At 36.6% G+C, this 15,126-nt stretch overlaps 1 protein-coding gene across 1 annotated transcript in view; it reads right to left on the bottom strand.

The window, feature by feature from the left end:
- The window catches only part of LOC149780777 (L-fucose kinase-like), a 190,776-nt gene that overhangs the window by 15,592 nt on the left and 160,058 nt on the right, over positions 1-15,126 (bottom strand). The window contains exons 23-28 of the mRNA XM_089937854.1: positions 12,686-12,786; positions 7,129-7,266; positions 6,631-6,725; positions 5,258-5,476; positions 3,797-3,896; positions 201-424 (exon numbers count right to left, since the gene is read on the bottom strand). Of these exons, the coding sequence (XP_089793980.1) occupies positions 201-424; positions 3,797-3,896; positions 5,258-5,476; positions 6,631-6,725; positions 7,129-7,266; positions 12,686-12,786 (877 nt within the window). The remainder of the gene's footprint in view (positions 1-200; positions 425-3,796; positions 3,897-5,257; positions 5,477-6,630; positions 6,726-7,128; positions 7,267-12,685; positions 12,787-15,126) is intronic.

The raw sequence follows: 15,126 nt of genomic DNA, 5'->3' as shown, positions 1-15,126 counted from the left end.
TCGTGACCATTTCTTCCATTTTATGAGATCATGATTCTTTTTGGATGAACTCAACCAAAATGTACAACAAAGTCGGAAACTGAAAGTTTCACTCAATTAATCAGAAAATCAAACAATCATCAAACTGATGAATCCACCAGTATCTTTTTACTGTTTTGTATTTATATATAAATTTTCTTTTACTGCTTAAAAGGACTTACATCGATGGTGGCAACATGGCTCTTGATGAGTTCTTTGCACTCGGCATTCTTAGCGAGCACATACAGAAAACCGCCACCCCCAGCACCAGCCATGCACATCCCTGAAGCATATGGTCGTGCATCTGCCATAAGCCTTCCGATCAAGGTTGTCTCACATCCTGGAGCCATAAGCTTCTTCATGCCCCAGTACCGACTCATACAGTCACCGACCACATCCAGATTGCCTGACAAAGTAGGAAGAATATACAAATGCAATGGGTCTACGAACAAAGTCTCAGCTTGCCAAAACTGTACCTATACAGAGCAGATATCAGTCTGAAAGACACAATGAGCAAAAACTACACTCGCTTGCAGTCTGCTTCACTCAAGTGAATATGTTTTGGTCTTATCTTCTGAGAAAGTGTAGACATCTTCAGAATTATAATGTCATAATGAACATGATATAAAGTGTAAAATAAGGCTAACATTCAACAACTCTACATTTCATCCTGGCTAAAATGTTTCCCTGAATGGTGTGAATTAGCACACTTTGCCTTCACATTTAATTTAATTTACCACAGTCAATGCTCAAAGCACCATTTAGGGCCACAAAGTTCAAGACGCATTATTTTTGTTTCAATTTGGGTTTTTTTCCCCAATCTCAGCTAAGTTTTACCTTGCATGCCAAGGAAAGCCAAAGCAGGACAGCGACTCAGGCTACATATTGTGTAAACTATGCATGGTCTCCTTCATCCAGACTCTTGCATGGTTTAATGAGATTTTGCTAAACAAGAGTCTTGTCAAATGTTTCATTTATCTCTGTTGAAGCAAAAGTACAAAACATCTTTCCCCATCTTCAAATTTTGTAGACAAAGTTTACTGGAATCATTCCAGCTAAAATTAAACTGAATCCTGTAATCAGATACTGATGCAGATGTCTCAATTAGCCAAGACACATGACATCATCTCACCAAGACACATGACATCATCTCACCACCACAATGACAGAAGACACCATTTTATCTCCCCAGCTAATGAAGGCACTTGTCCAACTTTCTGAAAAAGCCTAATTCTGGTGTCACTAGGAAAGCTTCCTTTTTCATTTTTTAACTGATTTCCCCACACACCTTGGGTGGAGATCTCATGGAATAAAATGAGACTGGTGGATTAAGACTAAACCATGCATCTGATTTTTTCAGCAAATGTAGAAGAAATCTCCCATGATAAAAAAAACCTATGACTGATGATGTATGATATCAACAAAGAAACGTGGTCTCTGAGCACGCAGTAACAATAATCTGACGAAACCACAAATGTAACTAAGGTGTGATAGACAATGGGACATAAAGATGAAAAGAAAGAAGGATGGATGGACTATAAGGGTAACACTATATGCCCTGTAATGGTTGGACATAAACAAATATGCTTAACATTGAAGCCCCCACTGCTGCTATCCCTGCTGTAAATCAGTAACTGCAGCTATCAGATAAAGCAGAAAAGTAATTTTTAAAAATAAATTGTGTTTTCCTGAGAATACTTACCCAATCACAATAATATTATTAAAATAACACCAGCAAACTTTGAAATCCAGACCTCCCACAAAGAAGAACAAATAGAAAGAGAAAAAAATCCATCTTCAAATTACCTCCCTTTTTCACTGTTAAGTGAATACCAAAATACCAGATATTTACCAGTTTCTGCTTGAGTGAAATATCAAGCTCACACTGTGGTAGGTGTGGGAGGGTTTAAAATTATGTAATTGGGTATTATTGGACAAAACATGATTTACTACATGAATCAGTGACTCCGTCAAATATGTTCCCCAGTCACACTAAGTTTAGATGAATAGGTAAATGAAGATGGATATGCTAAGCATCCAACCATCACCATGGATACATGTCCCAATATGAAAGATAAACTATAAAGTGCTCCCCTAACATCAAGGCAGCACATATGATGGTCACATAAAACATCATATCAATATACATCATGGCTGCATCCCACATTTTTATATTTTTTTAAATACTTATTTTTGTATTTTTAGTTTCAAACTTTCTTTTAACTCTCATCCCAATTTTTTCTTTTTTATAAAACTTTTTACAAAAAATTTATGTTGAAACTTTCTTTTATCACTCCCATCCTAGGATGGACAATCTGGCTGCCAATTAGATCACAAGTTTGAAACTCGCATCAGCATCCAAATTTTTGTAATACTTTTTTAAAATTTATATGACCAAACTTTCTTTTATGTTCACTCATCCAAACTTTTTTAAATGCTTTTTTTTATTCCCATCCTAGGATGGGCAATTGACCTAATCTTCAAGACAAACAAAGCACCTTTTATCAATGGAGGTCAACAACAAATAAATAAAAACAACATAATCTAATGGATTGTTCCAAAGTGACTGGAACACATTTATTATCCCTAGAAAGTTTTCTTTTACTGGGAAAACGTTTGTGCTTATGACGACTACCGACAGCGGGATAAAACACAAATTAAATTTCCAATCTTTGGAACCAAAACTGAATTAGGGGCATCTTGCAAAGATGTTTGTTAAACTCTTTTATCTGTTGACATTTTCATTTCCCCTATGAACAGCCTCATACCATGGGTAGCCTCCGCAAGACGACAGCTGTTTCCAGGTGACCAAAATCAAGGCCAATTTAAGGTACAAGTTCAAGTTACATGTAAAGAACTATAGTCACAAGCTACAGACAACAATGAATATCGTAGTGAATTGTTTAGTGACAAGAGTTTGTTGACAATGGGATATAAATCAAACGAGGACAACCATATTTTATATCTGTTATTTTTTTTTCTAACAGGATGTAACTGATACATGAATTTTGTAAAGTGATTTACACTCAAATTCATGAATGTTTCAAATACATGTGTTGCACTTAAAACATTAAGGATTGTACTACACAGGTATAAACTGTCAACATACAAGTGAATTGCAGACTCATTTTGTCTTAATTTAATCTTAAACACGTATTTTTGATGCCACTTTTATTACATACACTAGTAAATAATGTAAAAATCGACATTTTTTTCTCTTTCTTTAATCTAAATTCGGATTTGGTGAGAATATCTTTCACATCACATTTGGCTGCCATGTTGGGATATCTGACATGTAACAAGCGTGTGATTAAGGGTCTATAAATATAACAATATTTGTGATATCTGAAAATTAATTTGTTACAAATGAAACTATTAGGTAAAAAGAAAATTAACAATTGTTGGAATTATTTTGCTATGAAAAATTAAAACATACATTTATATCATTAAATTCGTAACAAGATTACATGGGAATTTCTGTACAATCTTCACCAATGGAAACTACCCAAGTACTGGTACAGTGAAAAAGCACCATATATTCTCTCTTATAAGTCAAGTCAAACTGCAAACAAAACGATCCTGATCTGCCATAGCATAAAGCACCTGTAGATCTGGGTCTATGCTGCTTGTTATACTGATTACTCCTAACAAACTGCACAGGCCCAGATCTGCCAGCACATTATACAATGGCAGATCTGTGCCTGTGCAGTTTGCAGTTAGACTTGCCTTGTAAGTGAGTATGACAATTTCATGTTTTACAGTACGGCATGAACCATACCATCAATAAAACCCTTAGCACACTCCTGGGCTAACTCCACTAGACTGTCTTCTGTATCAACAATTTGTGGATTTCTGGCATACCAGTTCCTCACAACATCCTGCAAATAATAAGCAGTTTTTTCAAATGTAAGCAATGAAACTTTTAGCTTTGTGTGCCCCATAAATAAAAACAAAAATCAACGTACATTTTAAAAAAACTGCTTGATCATGTCAAATGATGAACAGGTAGGCTGTTTCTGTTAAATGAACAGGTAGTCTGTTGCAGTTAAATGAATAGGTAGTCTGTTACAGTGAAATGAAAATGTAGTCTGCCTCAGTAAAATAAATAGGTAGTCTGTTTCTGTTAAATGAATAGGTAGTCGGTTTCTGTTAAATGAATAGGTAGGCTGTTGCAGTTAAATGAATAGGAAGTATGTTACAGTGAAATGAAAATGTAGTCTGCCTTGGTAAGATGAACAGGTAGTCTGTTTCTGTTAAATGAAAATGTAGTCTGCCTCTGAAAAATGAATAGGTAGTCTATTTCTGTTAAATGAACAGGTAGGCTGTTTCTGTTAAATGAACAGGTAGGCTGTTTCTGTTAAATGAATAGGTAGTCTGTTTCTGTTAAACGAATAGGTAGTCTGCCTCGGTAAAATGAATAGGTAGTCAAGTTATATTAAATAAAATGTAGTCTGCCTTGGTAAAATGAATAGGTAGTCTTTCTATTAAATGAAAATGTAGTCTGCCTTGGTAAAATGAATAGGTAGTCTATTTCTGTTAAATGAAAATGTAGTCTGCCTCGGTAAAATGAATAGGTAGTCTATTTCTGTTAAAGGAATATGCAGTATGTTACAATGAAATAAAAAGGTAGTCTGTCTCGGTAAAATGAATAGGTAGTCTATTTCTGTTAAATGAAAATGTAGTCTGCCTCAGTAAAATGAATAGGTAGTCTATTTCTGTTAAAGGAATTGCAACAATATTATTCAAGAGAAGATATATGAGAGTCAAATCATTTTAACCCAACAAAATGGTTGCAAATAAATTTTTCAGATATAAATGAATTAAAGATTAACAAAACATTTTCTTGTGATCATCGTACAGGTTTCACTCTTGTTTTCTATTCTAGGCTTTTTGTGTGCAAAAAAATATAATCTTAGCATTTGCACCATGTGATCTTTTCTTATTAAAAAAGATTGTAGGAACACTTTATGTTAGCATAAATCAGCTTTATTTAAGGACAGATTTTATACGAGATGACACGGGTATATTTCTCACAATGATTACTACTGGTTTCAAATTTAAAATACACTGAGAGTGAAGGCCAAGAATTAAACAGAAAAATGCATTTTTTTTTGTCTCTGAAGATTAATTAAGCTTATTCCTTTTCAGACTTCTGACGTTTCATTCTACTTAATTGGAAATTCTGATTAAATTTATTAGACGTAATTGCATGCTCCACATATACCATGGTGGGGCTCACCTGCAAAAGATTCCTAGCCAGTCTAGTTTTCCCGGTATAGATGAGAACCAGTCTCATATTGAACTCCTGGATTATCTCTGGTTTGATGTGAAGGTCAACAGGATCCACATATAGTGGGAGCTTGGCTTCAGAAAGTCCCAGGAATACCCCTCCCATTAAGCCCCCCACTTGATCCTGCCAGCCTCCACCTGTTGTTAACAGCTGCTCTAAATACAAGACCTGAAAAATCACAGGGAAAGCAGGTAATTTACATTAATTGACCATCTGTGGATTCTCTTCCTCATGTGCCTGCCATGCTGCCATATTCACTATTAGTAACAGCAGTTCTATCTATCAAACTGACAAAAGATCAAAGAAGCACAAATTGCTGGCATTTTAAATTATATTTACATGAATATAAATGGGTTACTCGTCTCTGTCTCTCTCTCTATGCTTTATGTAGTGCATTTGGTACAAGACCTGAAAATTCTCATAATAAAATTAAAATCAAATCAAGTACCTCAAACACAAGGAATATATAGAAAGTATGCAAGTTAAACAGATACCTGCCAAAAAAACCTGGCACAAAAAGGAATGCAAAAGAAAAATGTCTAAAGATCCTTTGAAGTCAGATGTATCTGGCACAAAAAGGAATGCAAAAGAAAAATGTCTAAAGATCCTTTGAAGTCAGATGTATCTAATCAAAGGACAAGAGCCCCAAGTGGGGAAGCCTTTTGTGAACAGGGATGAAGTTTACCAAACTTACATAATTTTATGAATATTTTGTTGTTCTGGTTAACTCATTTCTGACATACCATACATACTTACTTTCAAGTTAAACTGCAAATCTCACAGACCCTTATCTGCTGGTACAAAATGTGCCTACAGATCTGTGTATGTGGGCTTTTAAGTATTTTTTATTTCTAAAATAACTTTAATTATTTTAGTCATATCATTAAAATGTCTGCAGTGTGACAGTTTATTGTGATGTCTAGTACTGTGGCATCATGTCATGTAGCATTATATCCCACCCACATTATCCTAACACCAGACTGAAAAGTCCTCACACTAACTGCTTAATGCTGAGTGCCAAGCAGGCCAGCTGCCAATACCATTTCTTATAAGTCTTTTGGTATGATTCAGCCAGGTAGTAAATCCATGACTCCCTGCATCTGAGGCAGATGCTCTAACCAATTCGACCACCAGAGTGGTGCTGGCAGAACTAGATCTATGCAGTTTTTAGGACCAATCAGTAGATCCAACAACACACTGATCTGCTAGCGCATTAAGCAAGGACAGATAAGGGTCAATGTTATTTGCAGTTGGATTTGACTTGTATGCAAGTATATACAGTACTTGATGCATTCATATGGTCTAAACGTGGTTATACTTACTGAGTGTATAAGTCCCTTGACATCACAGGATATGCCAGCTGCTGTTAGAAGGGCTGCCATAACAGCTCCTGCCAGAATGCTACTGGTTCCAAGCCCTGAAAAGATGCAAAAAATGCACACACAGGAAAGATATATGTTTCACCTTCAGTTCTAGGAACAAAGGTCAAGGTCATAAAGTATATTTTCTTTTATTAATGTTCTGACTTTGACCTTTTACCTTTAGGCATACTGACCATTAAATTTCTCCATGACACCTAATGAAATTATTAAAGTCTGATGATGCAATAAGTAAATCATGTCAGCCTCTTAAAAAATTTATAATCCACTAAATTCAGTATGTCTGTGATCTAAACTTTTCATAATTCACTCACTAGCAATGTGAATACAGTTGTACTGTCTATGTTATTCTGCGTGAAAATAAAATCTGAAAAACACCCACTGTCTTCCACAATTATTGAAAACAATACTCTCATAAGCACTAGCTGATTCAGTTTTTACCTGATCCATGTGGCAGGTTGGTCCAGCTATGAAGCTCAAACCCTCCCCCAAATGTGGCCATCAGTTGATCCGAGAGTGGAATGGAGGACTTTAGATCCACAATCTCTGTACACACAAAGGCTGCCTTCAAAAGAGCACCTGTAAATACAAGAAATTATGTCAAAAGAGGAACTGAAACTAAACAGGTAATGCAGGCTTCAGACCAGTACTAAATACACTACTGGGATGAGTCTAATTGCAAACAACACAGACACTGATCTGCTGTTCCATGATGTACTGGCAAATCAGTGTCAATATTGTTTGTTCTAGACTGCTCCTAAAAAACCGCATAGACTCAAATCTGCCAGCACAATATTCTATGGCACATTTAGGTCTATGCATTTTGCAGCTGGACTCAATTTATAAGAAAGTCTGGTTGGTAATTCATCTCAAATTTGACAACAGTGTTTTATTATAGTGAACTGTTCTGTAAATGGCAGTTAAGTGAGAGGATTTTCTTCCCCATTCATATACACGTATTTTCAAAGTCAAACCTCTTTCAAAAGACCACTTAAGGAATGATCCAAAAGTGGTAATTTAAGAAGGCGGTTTTTTTAAATGAGCAGACACACCTGTTTCTATGCATGTATTTTCATAGCCCTCCAAAACTCCACAATTTCCTTTTAATATGGATTAAAACGGAGTTTTCCTAACTCCATACTAAATGGTCGCTTGTCAACAACTTTTGCTCTTTCCCAAATCTTTATAAATTGCACTCACTCATTCAATATCAAAACTTTTCTTCATTCCAGTAATGGTTATTTTATAGCTTAGTTGAATGTGTTTTGTCTATGTATACATGTAAACTTCAGTGCTCCAATTATGTACTGGCAGAAATTACGAAACAATAAAAACAACAGGTCAGTTCATATATGACTTGGTGAATTTCTTGGTCAGAAAATCGTGGTCATTGGTCACTCATGAGAGCTGTGCACTTCATGTTTTAATAAAACAACAGTAACATGGGAATGCTGAGAATGGTCACCAAATGCAGGGTTGCTTGACAGAGGTATTTGTGAGGAGAGGCTGCTCGACGGAGGCAGATGTGAGGAGAGTTGCTTGACAGAGGTAGTTGTGAGGAGAGGCTGGATTATGTATTAGCAATGTACATGATAATGCATCTCAGTTTGCTTTATAATGACTAAGATCTTGAGGACTTAAATTCACAGATATCCCACCCATATCATATGACGGACATGAGTTGATAGTCAAAGAAAGAGCATGACCTTTTGAATATTAAAAAAGTAAAGCAAGTAAAGCAACCAAAAATATCTAAATGACCATAATATAATCACATTGATGTTTATATTCTACCAAGTTTCACAGCAATCCACTAAAAACTGCAAGAGTACTTAAATTCAAAAAGTTGTGTCATATACTGTTGTTGTTGTTGTTGTTGTAGGGTTTAACGCCATTTTTCAGCACACAATAGGCTATACATGGCGGCCAGTATTAATGGTGGAGGAAGAACCCGGAAAAACCCCGGAAAGAACCACTGACTCACGAGAAGCTACTGGCAAGCTTTCTCACATACCCACATTAGCCGAATCCGAGACTTGAACCCACACAGACAGAGGTGAGATGGCAGTGATCCGTAATGGACGGCGCTTTAAACCACTCGGCCACTCGGGGCCCCTGTGTCATATACTGCACCAATCTATCAAACAAACAGGGCAATATGCACATCTTTGGAAGATGACCATAATATGTATCAAATAAAAACTAAACTGAATTCACAGCATTCAGCTGCAGAACAATATGGGCAATAACTCTAACAAAAAATTGTGACTGCAAAGTGATTGGTTGACATCATCATCAGATGATACCCATAGCATGTTTAAAGTTTCTGGGATCCATTTGAACTAAGACTAGATGGGTTTACAAGACCTCAAGTACACTACATCAGGGTCAAAATCTAAAAGAACAATGAAACCTTGAGGCCCATGTAGGCCTGATAACACTCAACTTGGCAAATGACAATTGTAAGTTTGTGAAAGTTAATTTATACATGCAGTGATTGTGTCATGGAAAGAAAAGTTTGGAACACTTTAATATGAGAAGTGCCATAAAATCATCAATAGTGTGTGTGTGTGTGTGTGTGTGTGTGTGTGTGTGATAACATATAAACAGCATAAATTTTGATAAAGAAATAATGATTTTACATTGTTTAATGGGTTATATTTAGTTTTGTTGCACAATGAGGTTGCTGGTGATCAATTCTCCAGTTTGCCTCCCCTGGTCTGCTCATGATGCAAGAATATATTCCAAGTTTGCTCCAATTGGATCGGAAATGAGGCTTTCAGAGGTGTAAAAAGCGCTGTCAATCAGATGATGTTGTTGTTGTTGTTGTTGTTGTGGGGTTTAACACCATTTTTCAGCACACAATAGGCTATACATGGTGGCCAGTATTAATGGTGGAGGAAGAACCCAGGAAAATCCCAGAAAGAACCACCGACCCACGAGATGCTACTGGCAAGCTTTCTCACATACCCACATTGGCTGAATCCGAGACTCGAACCGTCGCAGACAGAGGTGAGATGGCAATGATCCTTAATGGAGAGCACTTTAGACCACTCGGCCCCTCGGGGCCCCTCAATCAGATGCATGACCCACTCAGTAGTATGCATGGATCTCACTAATTATCAAACACAAGATCCTAATGATATAAATATATAAAGCTGATTCCACTTATTTCCATTTTAGTTATTTGTATTATTCTTATCTGCATAAAATCTCCAAGCACAGGAAAATCTGGCACACACTGGTTGACTGTCTACTGGCAGTCAGGTTTACAAGTATGCAGCTGTTCTTGGGAGGCACGATGAATGAGAAACCTTGCTTCCAGTACTCTGCTGCCACCTGAAATTTAACTCAGGTTGAAACTGTTGCTGTTGGGCAGCATTCAGCCTCCTATCTTTTTGCAAATGATTTGTTTCCATTACAGCTGGGTCAGATCATTGGTGCAGGCAGCAAGGCAAATTGGAAAAGCAGTTCCCATACTGCCTGCTACAGTATCTTCTCTATTTATAATGCCAAACAGAAATGGTGTAACAAAGAGTGCCAAGGAAAGCTAACTCATCAAGGTTATCCAACACTCACTGGGAGGGATGGTTGTGACCCTCATTAGGCATCATGTCTATGTCTGTGTAGAACATAAAATGGTGGCATGGACGAGGCACTGCCATTGTCTCTGTGTGTTGCATGGTATCTCCCTAATGGAAATTCCATCAAAATATGACCCATCAGTTGCATATGCAGCAGGCTAAGTGCCATGGCATTTCTTATCAGTATGGCTGGACAGGGACTGTGCTAGGTGGGCTGCTGGACAGTTGGCTAGTTGGCCGGATGGTTGGTTGGCTCAGAGACCACCTTGGTAGATTGTGCAGAAAAATGGATGGATGAAAAAAATGGATGCCTGTATGACTCTGCAATGACACTGTGTACCATAAGACAATCAGCTGGTATATGACACAGTTCACCGAACAGATCCCTAGTCACAAGTTTAAAAAATATGGCCTAAATAATGGCTGGACTGGCTGATAGAATGGCTATATATATATTATCAATACCTCAAAAATACCATATGCAACTGGACCTACACACCTGAAGAACATGCTCAGACATGTCGGGAACATATGCTATTAGAATGCCAATATAAGGAAAGACTACCATTAACTCCAAGCCATTAATGGAAATTTGCAAACACAGAGACAAAAATTCCCATGATCAGCAACAGCATCAATGCTTCTCCTATCAGTCTACACATCTGCAACTCCAGCGGCATCTTAGAAGGACATATGACCAGCATCTTTTCAAACCCTTGTCTCTACATTTTGAGTTGCTCAGATGTACGCAGTAGGCATCACAGACATCCTTTCTGATTTTTATGGGGGGCACTGTGGCATCCCCATCCACATTGACATTTGTTGCCATCGTGGGGTCAAGACACAAGAAGTCACATTCTGCTGACTGAGACTGCACTCACTGCAATTCTGACATGGACTAAATCCCTTTTGACTACATCACACATGCACTGCAGGTAGAAGTTGGCAAATACTGTGTGCAAGCTAGATAAACATCATGTGTGTCTTCAGTGGCTGAAACTTCTTTCACTTGATCATCACTGTTCACCCAGACAAAATAAAATCAGCAAAATTATCGAAATTAACAACTTGAAAGTGTTCACATACAAGAATAACCAACAACTGTCACGTAAACAAGTGAAAATAACAGGCAGTGTGCATGAAAAAATTATCAACAATGAACACAGACAATACCTTGTTGGAGCACAAGGTCAGAATAACGAAGTCCAGAAGTGGGGGGAGGGGAAGTCACAAAATTACTGATCAAATTCAAAATACAATGATTGCAAATTCAGTAAATACATTAATACACAATATAACACTGACCTTCTAGATGGATTGGAAAAAAAGACAAAGATATCCTTGGATTTTGAGGGAGTGGTATGACACTTACTGTACTGCACAAAAACTTAAACTGATAAACATCTTGATGATGGGTAGCCACCTAGTGGTGGTAAGCTGAGGGTGTGGCCAAGATTTTCTCCCCTTTGTCTACATGTTAATCAGATTGGAAAGACAAATTTTTGTCTCTCAAGAATTGCTGGATTTGAGAGGTAGTTGAGTTTATTTCCTAACACTAATGTGATCAGGAAATGTATTTGATGGAGTAAAAGGATTCGATATCTGCTGTTTATAAAATGTGTTCCTTGAAATGGCCACTGTACTGGTTTGATGCATACTTAACATGATGTACAACCTTGGTAACGATGATCCCCTACTCGACATCTAATCCTGTCAATCATGATGATTTCATCTTTAGTTACAACTTACATTTAGTAGAACTGATCCACTGTATCTTGATGACATTTTATGTCCCCCAACCATTGTTATAATAGTTTACTTATTTTCATCAACAAGTTGAGTTATTATTCTGAGATGAGGCAAACCGTCTTTTTTAATAAACATCTGACACTGGAAAGATTTACCTTATTATAATTCACACCCATAAAAGATTTGTGATGGTGATTCCCACAAATTTTCAGGTGTCCACTTTACAAGGTTGTTCTTAAAAACAGTATCTCAAGCTATCAATTTGTATATTCATTTTCTGGAAGAAGTAAGGTTATAAGAAAAGAAAAGTCGTTGGAAATTATTCAGCTAAACAGATAAAACACAACCTAAATAAAATAAAAGGATAAAAGTTAACGTTTGTCAGGCTATACAGCATTTCACAAGATGAAAATATACTAGACATTAATATATACATGTACCAGTACTTGTATTTATTTGTTGATGTGGACCAGTAATGTCCACAATGCAAATTGTATGTACAAATATAAAACTATCAAAACTGAAAATCACTAAATTAGTAAATATAGAAATTATTAGTAGAGAGAAAGGAGACAGGAAGGAAAGGATTGATGGATTTAAATGGATGGATGCATGCATTCATCTGTGCTTTCTGTTTCTCTCCCTACCTTCAACCCACAACCCACCTGGAGCATGAGGCTGGAAGTAATCTTCAAGGTGAGACAGCTCCTGGCAGATAACCTTCTTCTCTCCACTCTCCCCATGTATTACCAACTCAATTTGTGGCCTGGCAAAAAAATTGTTTAATTATCAAAATTTAAGGAGTGAAATTATACAGCATTTTTTGGCTCTATTTATTTAATGAAAAGGCCATTCTCCAAACTTCTAGCAGACAGAGGGAATTCTTGACAATAGAATCTCTTCAGTTTTATCAAACAGTGAAAGAAGTCCAAATTTACCTATTAAGCCTATCCCAACTTTTCATTAAGGCAAAAAATGTGTTTCAAAAACATGGATGCCCACGCCAATATGGGAAAAAACTGATGAAACCTAGAATCAAAATGGAAAGGCAAACTACTTTTGTAGAACACAAGCCATAACTCAATAAGAACTTGCCCCAAAAATGAGCACATCAAATCTGACCAAGTCTTCTAATTTTGTACCCAAAACAAATTCAAACTGTGGAGGTAGAAGCCAGCAAAATACCAGAAGAACTACCAACCTACAGGAAGTTAGTGGCAAGCCTTCTCACTTAACCACATAGGCTGAGCCCAAAATATGAATCCATGTTGACAGAGATGAGAAGGTAGTAATCAGTAAAGGACGTGGCTATAAACAGATGGTTCCTCCTGATGTACAACTAAATTAACCTTGTTAAGGACCAGCAATGTACAAGAATAGAAGAATACAGTATTGTTGAGGATCACACAAGTTCCTATTGATATTGTTGAGGATCACACAAGTTCCTATTGATATTGTTGAGGACCACACAAGTTCCTATTGATATTGTTGAGGATCACACAAGTTCCTATTGATATTGTTGAGGATCACACAAGTTCCTATTGATATTGTTGAGGATCACACAAGTTCCTATTGATATTGTTGAGGATCACACAAGTTCCTATTGATATTGTTGAGGATCACACAAGTTCCTATTGATTCTGTGAATGCTACTACCATACCTACTCACTTATAAGTCAAATTCAAAAAGACGACATCAATAGAATAAACAACAAAGACTCTCATCTGTCAGTACATTATTCAAAAGCAGAAACATATCATTTATACTCAATTTTAAGTCGATTACAGCTGCAAAACTCCATAAACCCAGAACTTCTGTCACATAATGCAATGGCATATCTGAGTCTGTGCAGTTTATTAGGAGTAATCATTAGAACAAACAGCATAGGCCCTGATCTGCAGGTGCATTATGCTATAGCAGATCAGGATCTTTGTTGTTTGCAGTTTGATTCAACTCACTGAACACATATGGTAGTCAACATTATAGTTTTGCATTCTTTTGGGCAACTAAGTAAAAATGATTGCAATGACAGACCTGAACAAGGACACATGGAATTATTCTGATAATATGTGCAGTCACTCCTTTGTCTTTGGAAATCATACGCATTTTATCACACCAAAAAATCACTTACTTCTCCCAATGAATTCCCCTCCTATTTTACTTGATATCTAAAAGAATGAAGATATTACCCAGTAGAATCTTCTTCATATTCCCAGGCAATGACAAAAATCATTACTTTCTTAACACTCAGTCATAGTCATATATCTATAGGATAAAACTGAGAACTATATCCATCATTACTGCCATTTGTGCGGATGAAATTTTTCTGTAACGGAGTGTGTTATTTCAATTAGCTAGCATCTTTATTATAGATGTGGTTCAGGTTCGGCCATGACTATATTTCAACACAACCTTGAAGCCAGGAACATTTCCTGAAATAATGGGTGGGCATTGTCTGCTGCAGAAAGGAGTATATGAGACAATAAAATCATATGAATATTTAGTGCATAATACATGCAATTAATCTTTTTGTTGAAGTCTTAATCCATGGTCAGTCAAATGAATAACTACTGAAGTCCTCATGATTTTTAGTGATGTAGAGTTTTCCTTGCCTGTCATTCATTTAGGCATTTTTTGAGAATTTTTGCAGGTGAATGAGAAAACAAAATTAAAGCTGTATCTGATTAATCAATATTTAATAATTGTAGTGATGCAAGCATTTTGATTTACTGCACAGTAGAAAAATGAACAGGTATCACATGCATTTGTATGATTTGGATGAACCAGTGTTTAAGCTGGAATCTCAATGTAAAACATTTTACCTGGATTGGAAAATTGGAATCTTACACAAGTAAGTGTAACTCCATCTTCTGAGATTCAAAATAGAAATAATTCCATAAAAATTGGAACGGTTGGCCCCTCTGTAAATTTGTTTAAAATGCAAGCAATCCTTCAAAAGCTATAAGTGGAATTCATATTCATCAAGCAAGGACCAACGTCTTAGTCCAACAGGGTCCATAATTGTAAAAAGACAAATAGGTCTAAATAAAATACTGCCAGATTTTCTTTGATATTAAGTCCCATGTTAAATCAACATACTGCTAA

The sequence above is a fragment of the Sinohyriopsis cumingii genome, chromosome 16, assembly GCF_028554795.1.
Source record: "Sinohyriopsis cumingii isolate HCF-2022 chromosome 16, ASM2855479v2, whole genome shotgun sequence".
Classification (NCBI taxonomy): domain Eukaryota; kingdom Metazoa; phylum Mollusca; class Bivalvia; order Unionida; family Unionidae; genus Sinohyriopsis; species Sinohyriopsis cumingii.
The sequence above is the reverse complement of the archived record's forward strand: the minus strand, read 5'-3'. Positions and strand labels throughout refer to the sequence as shown.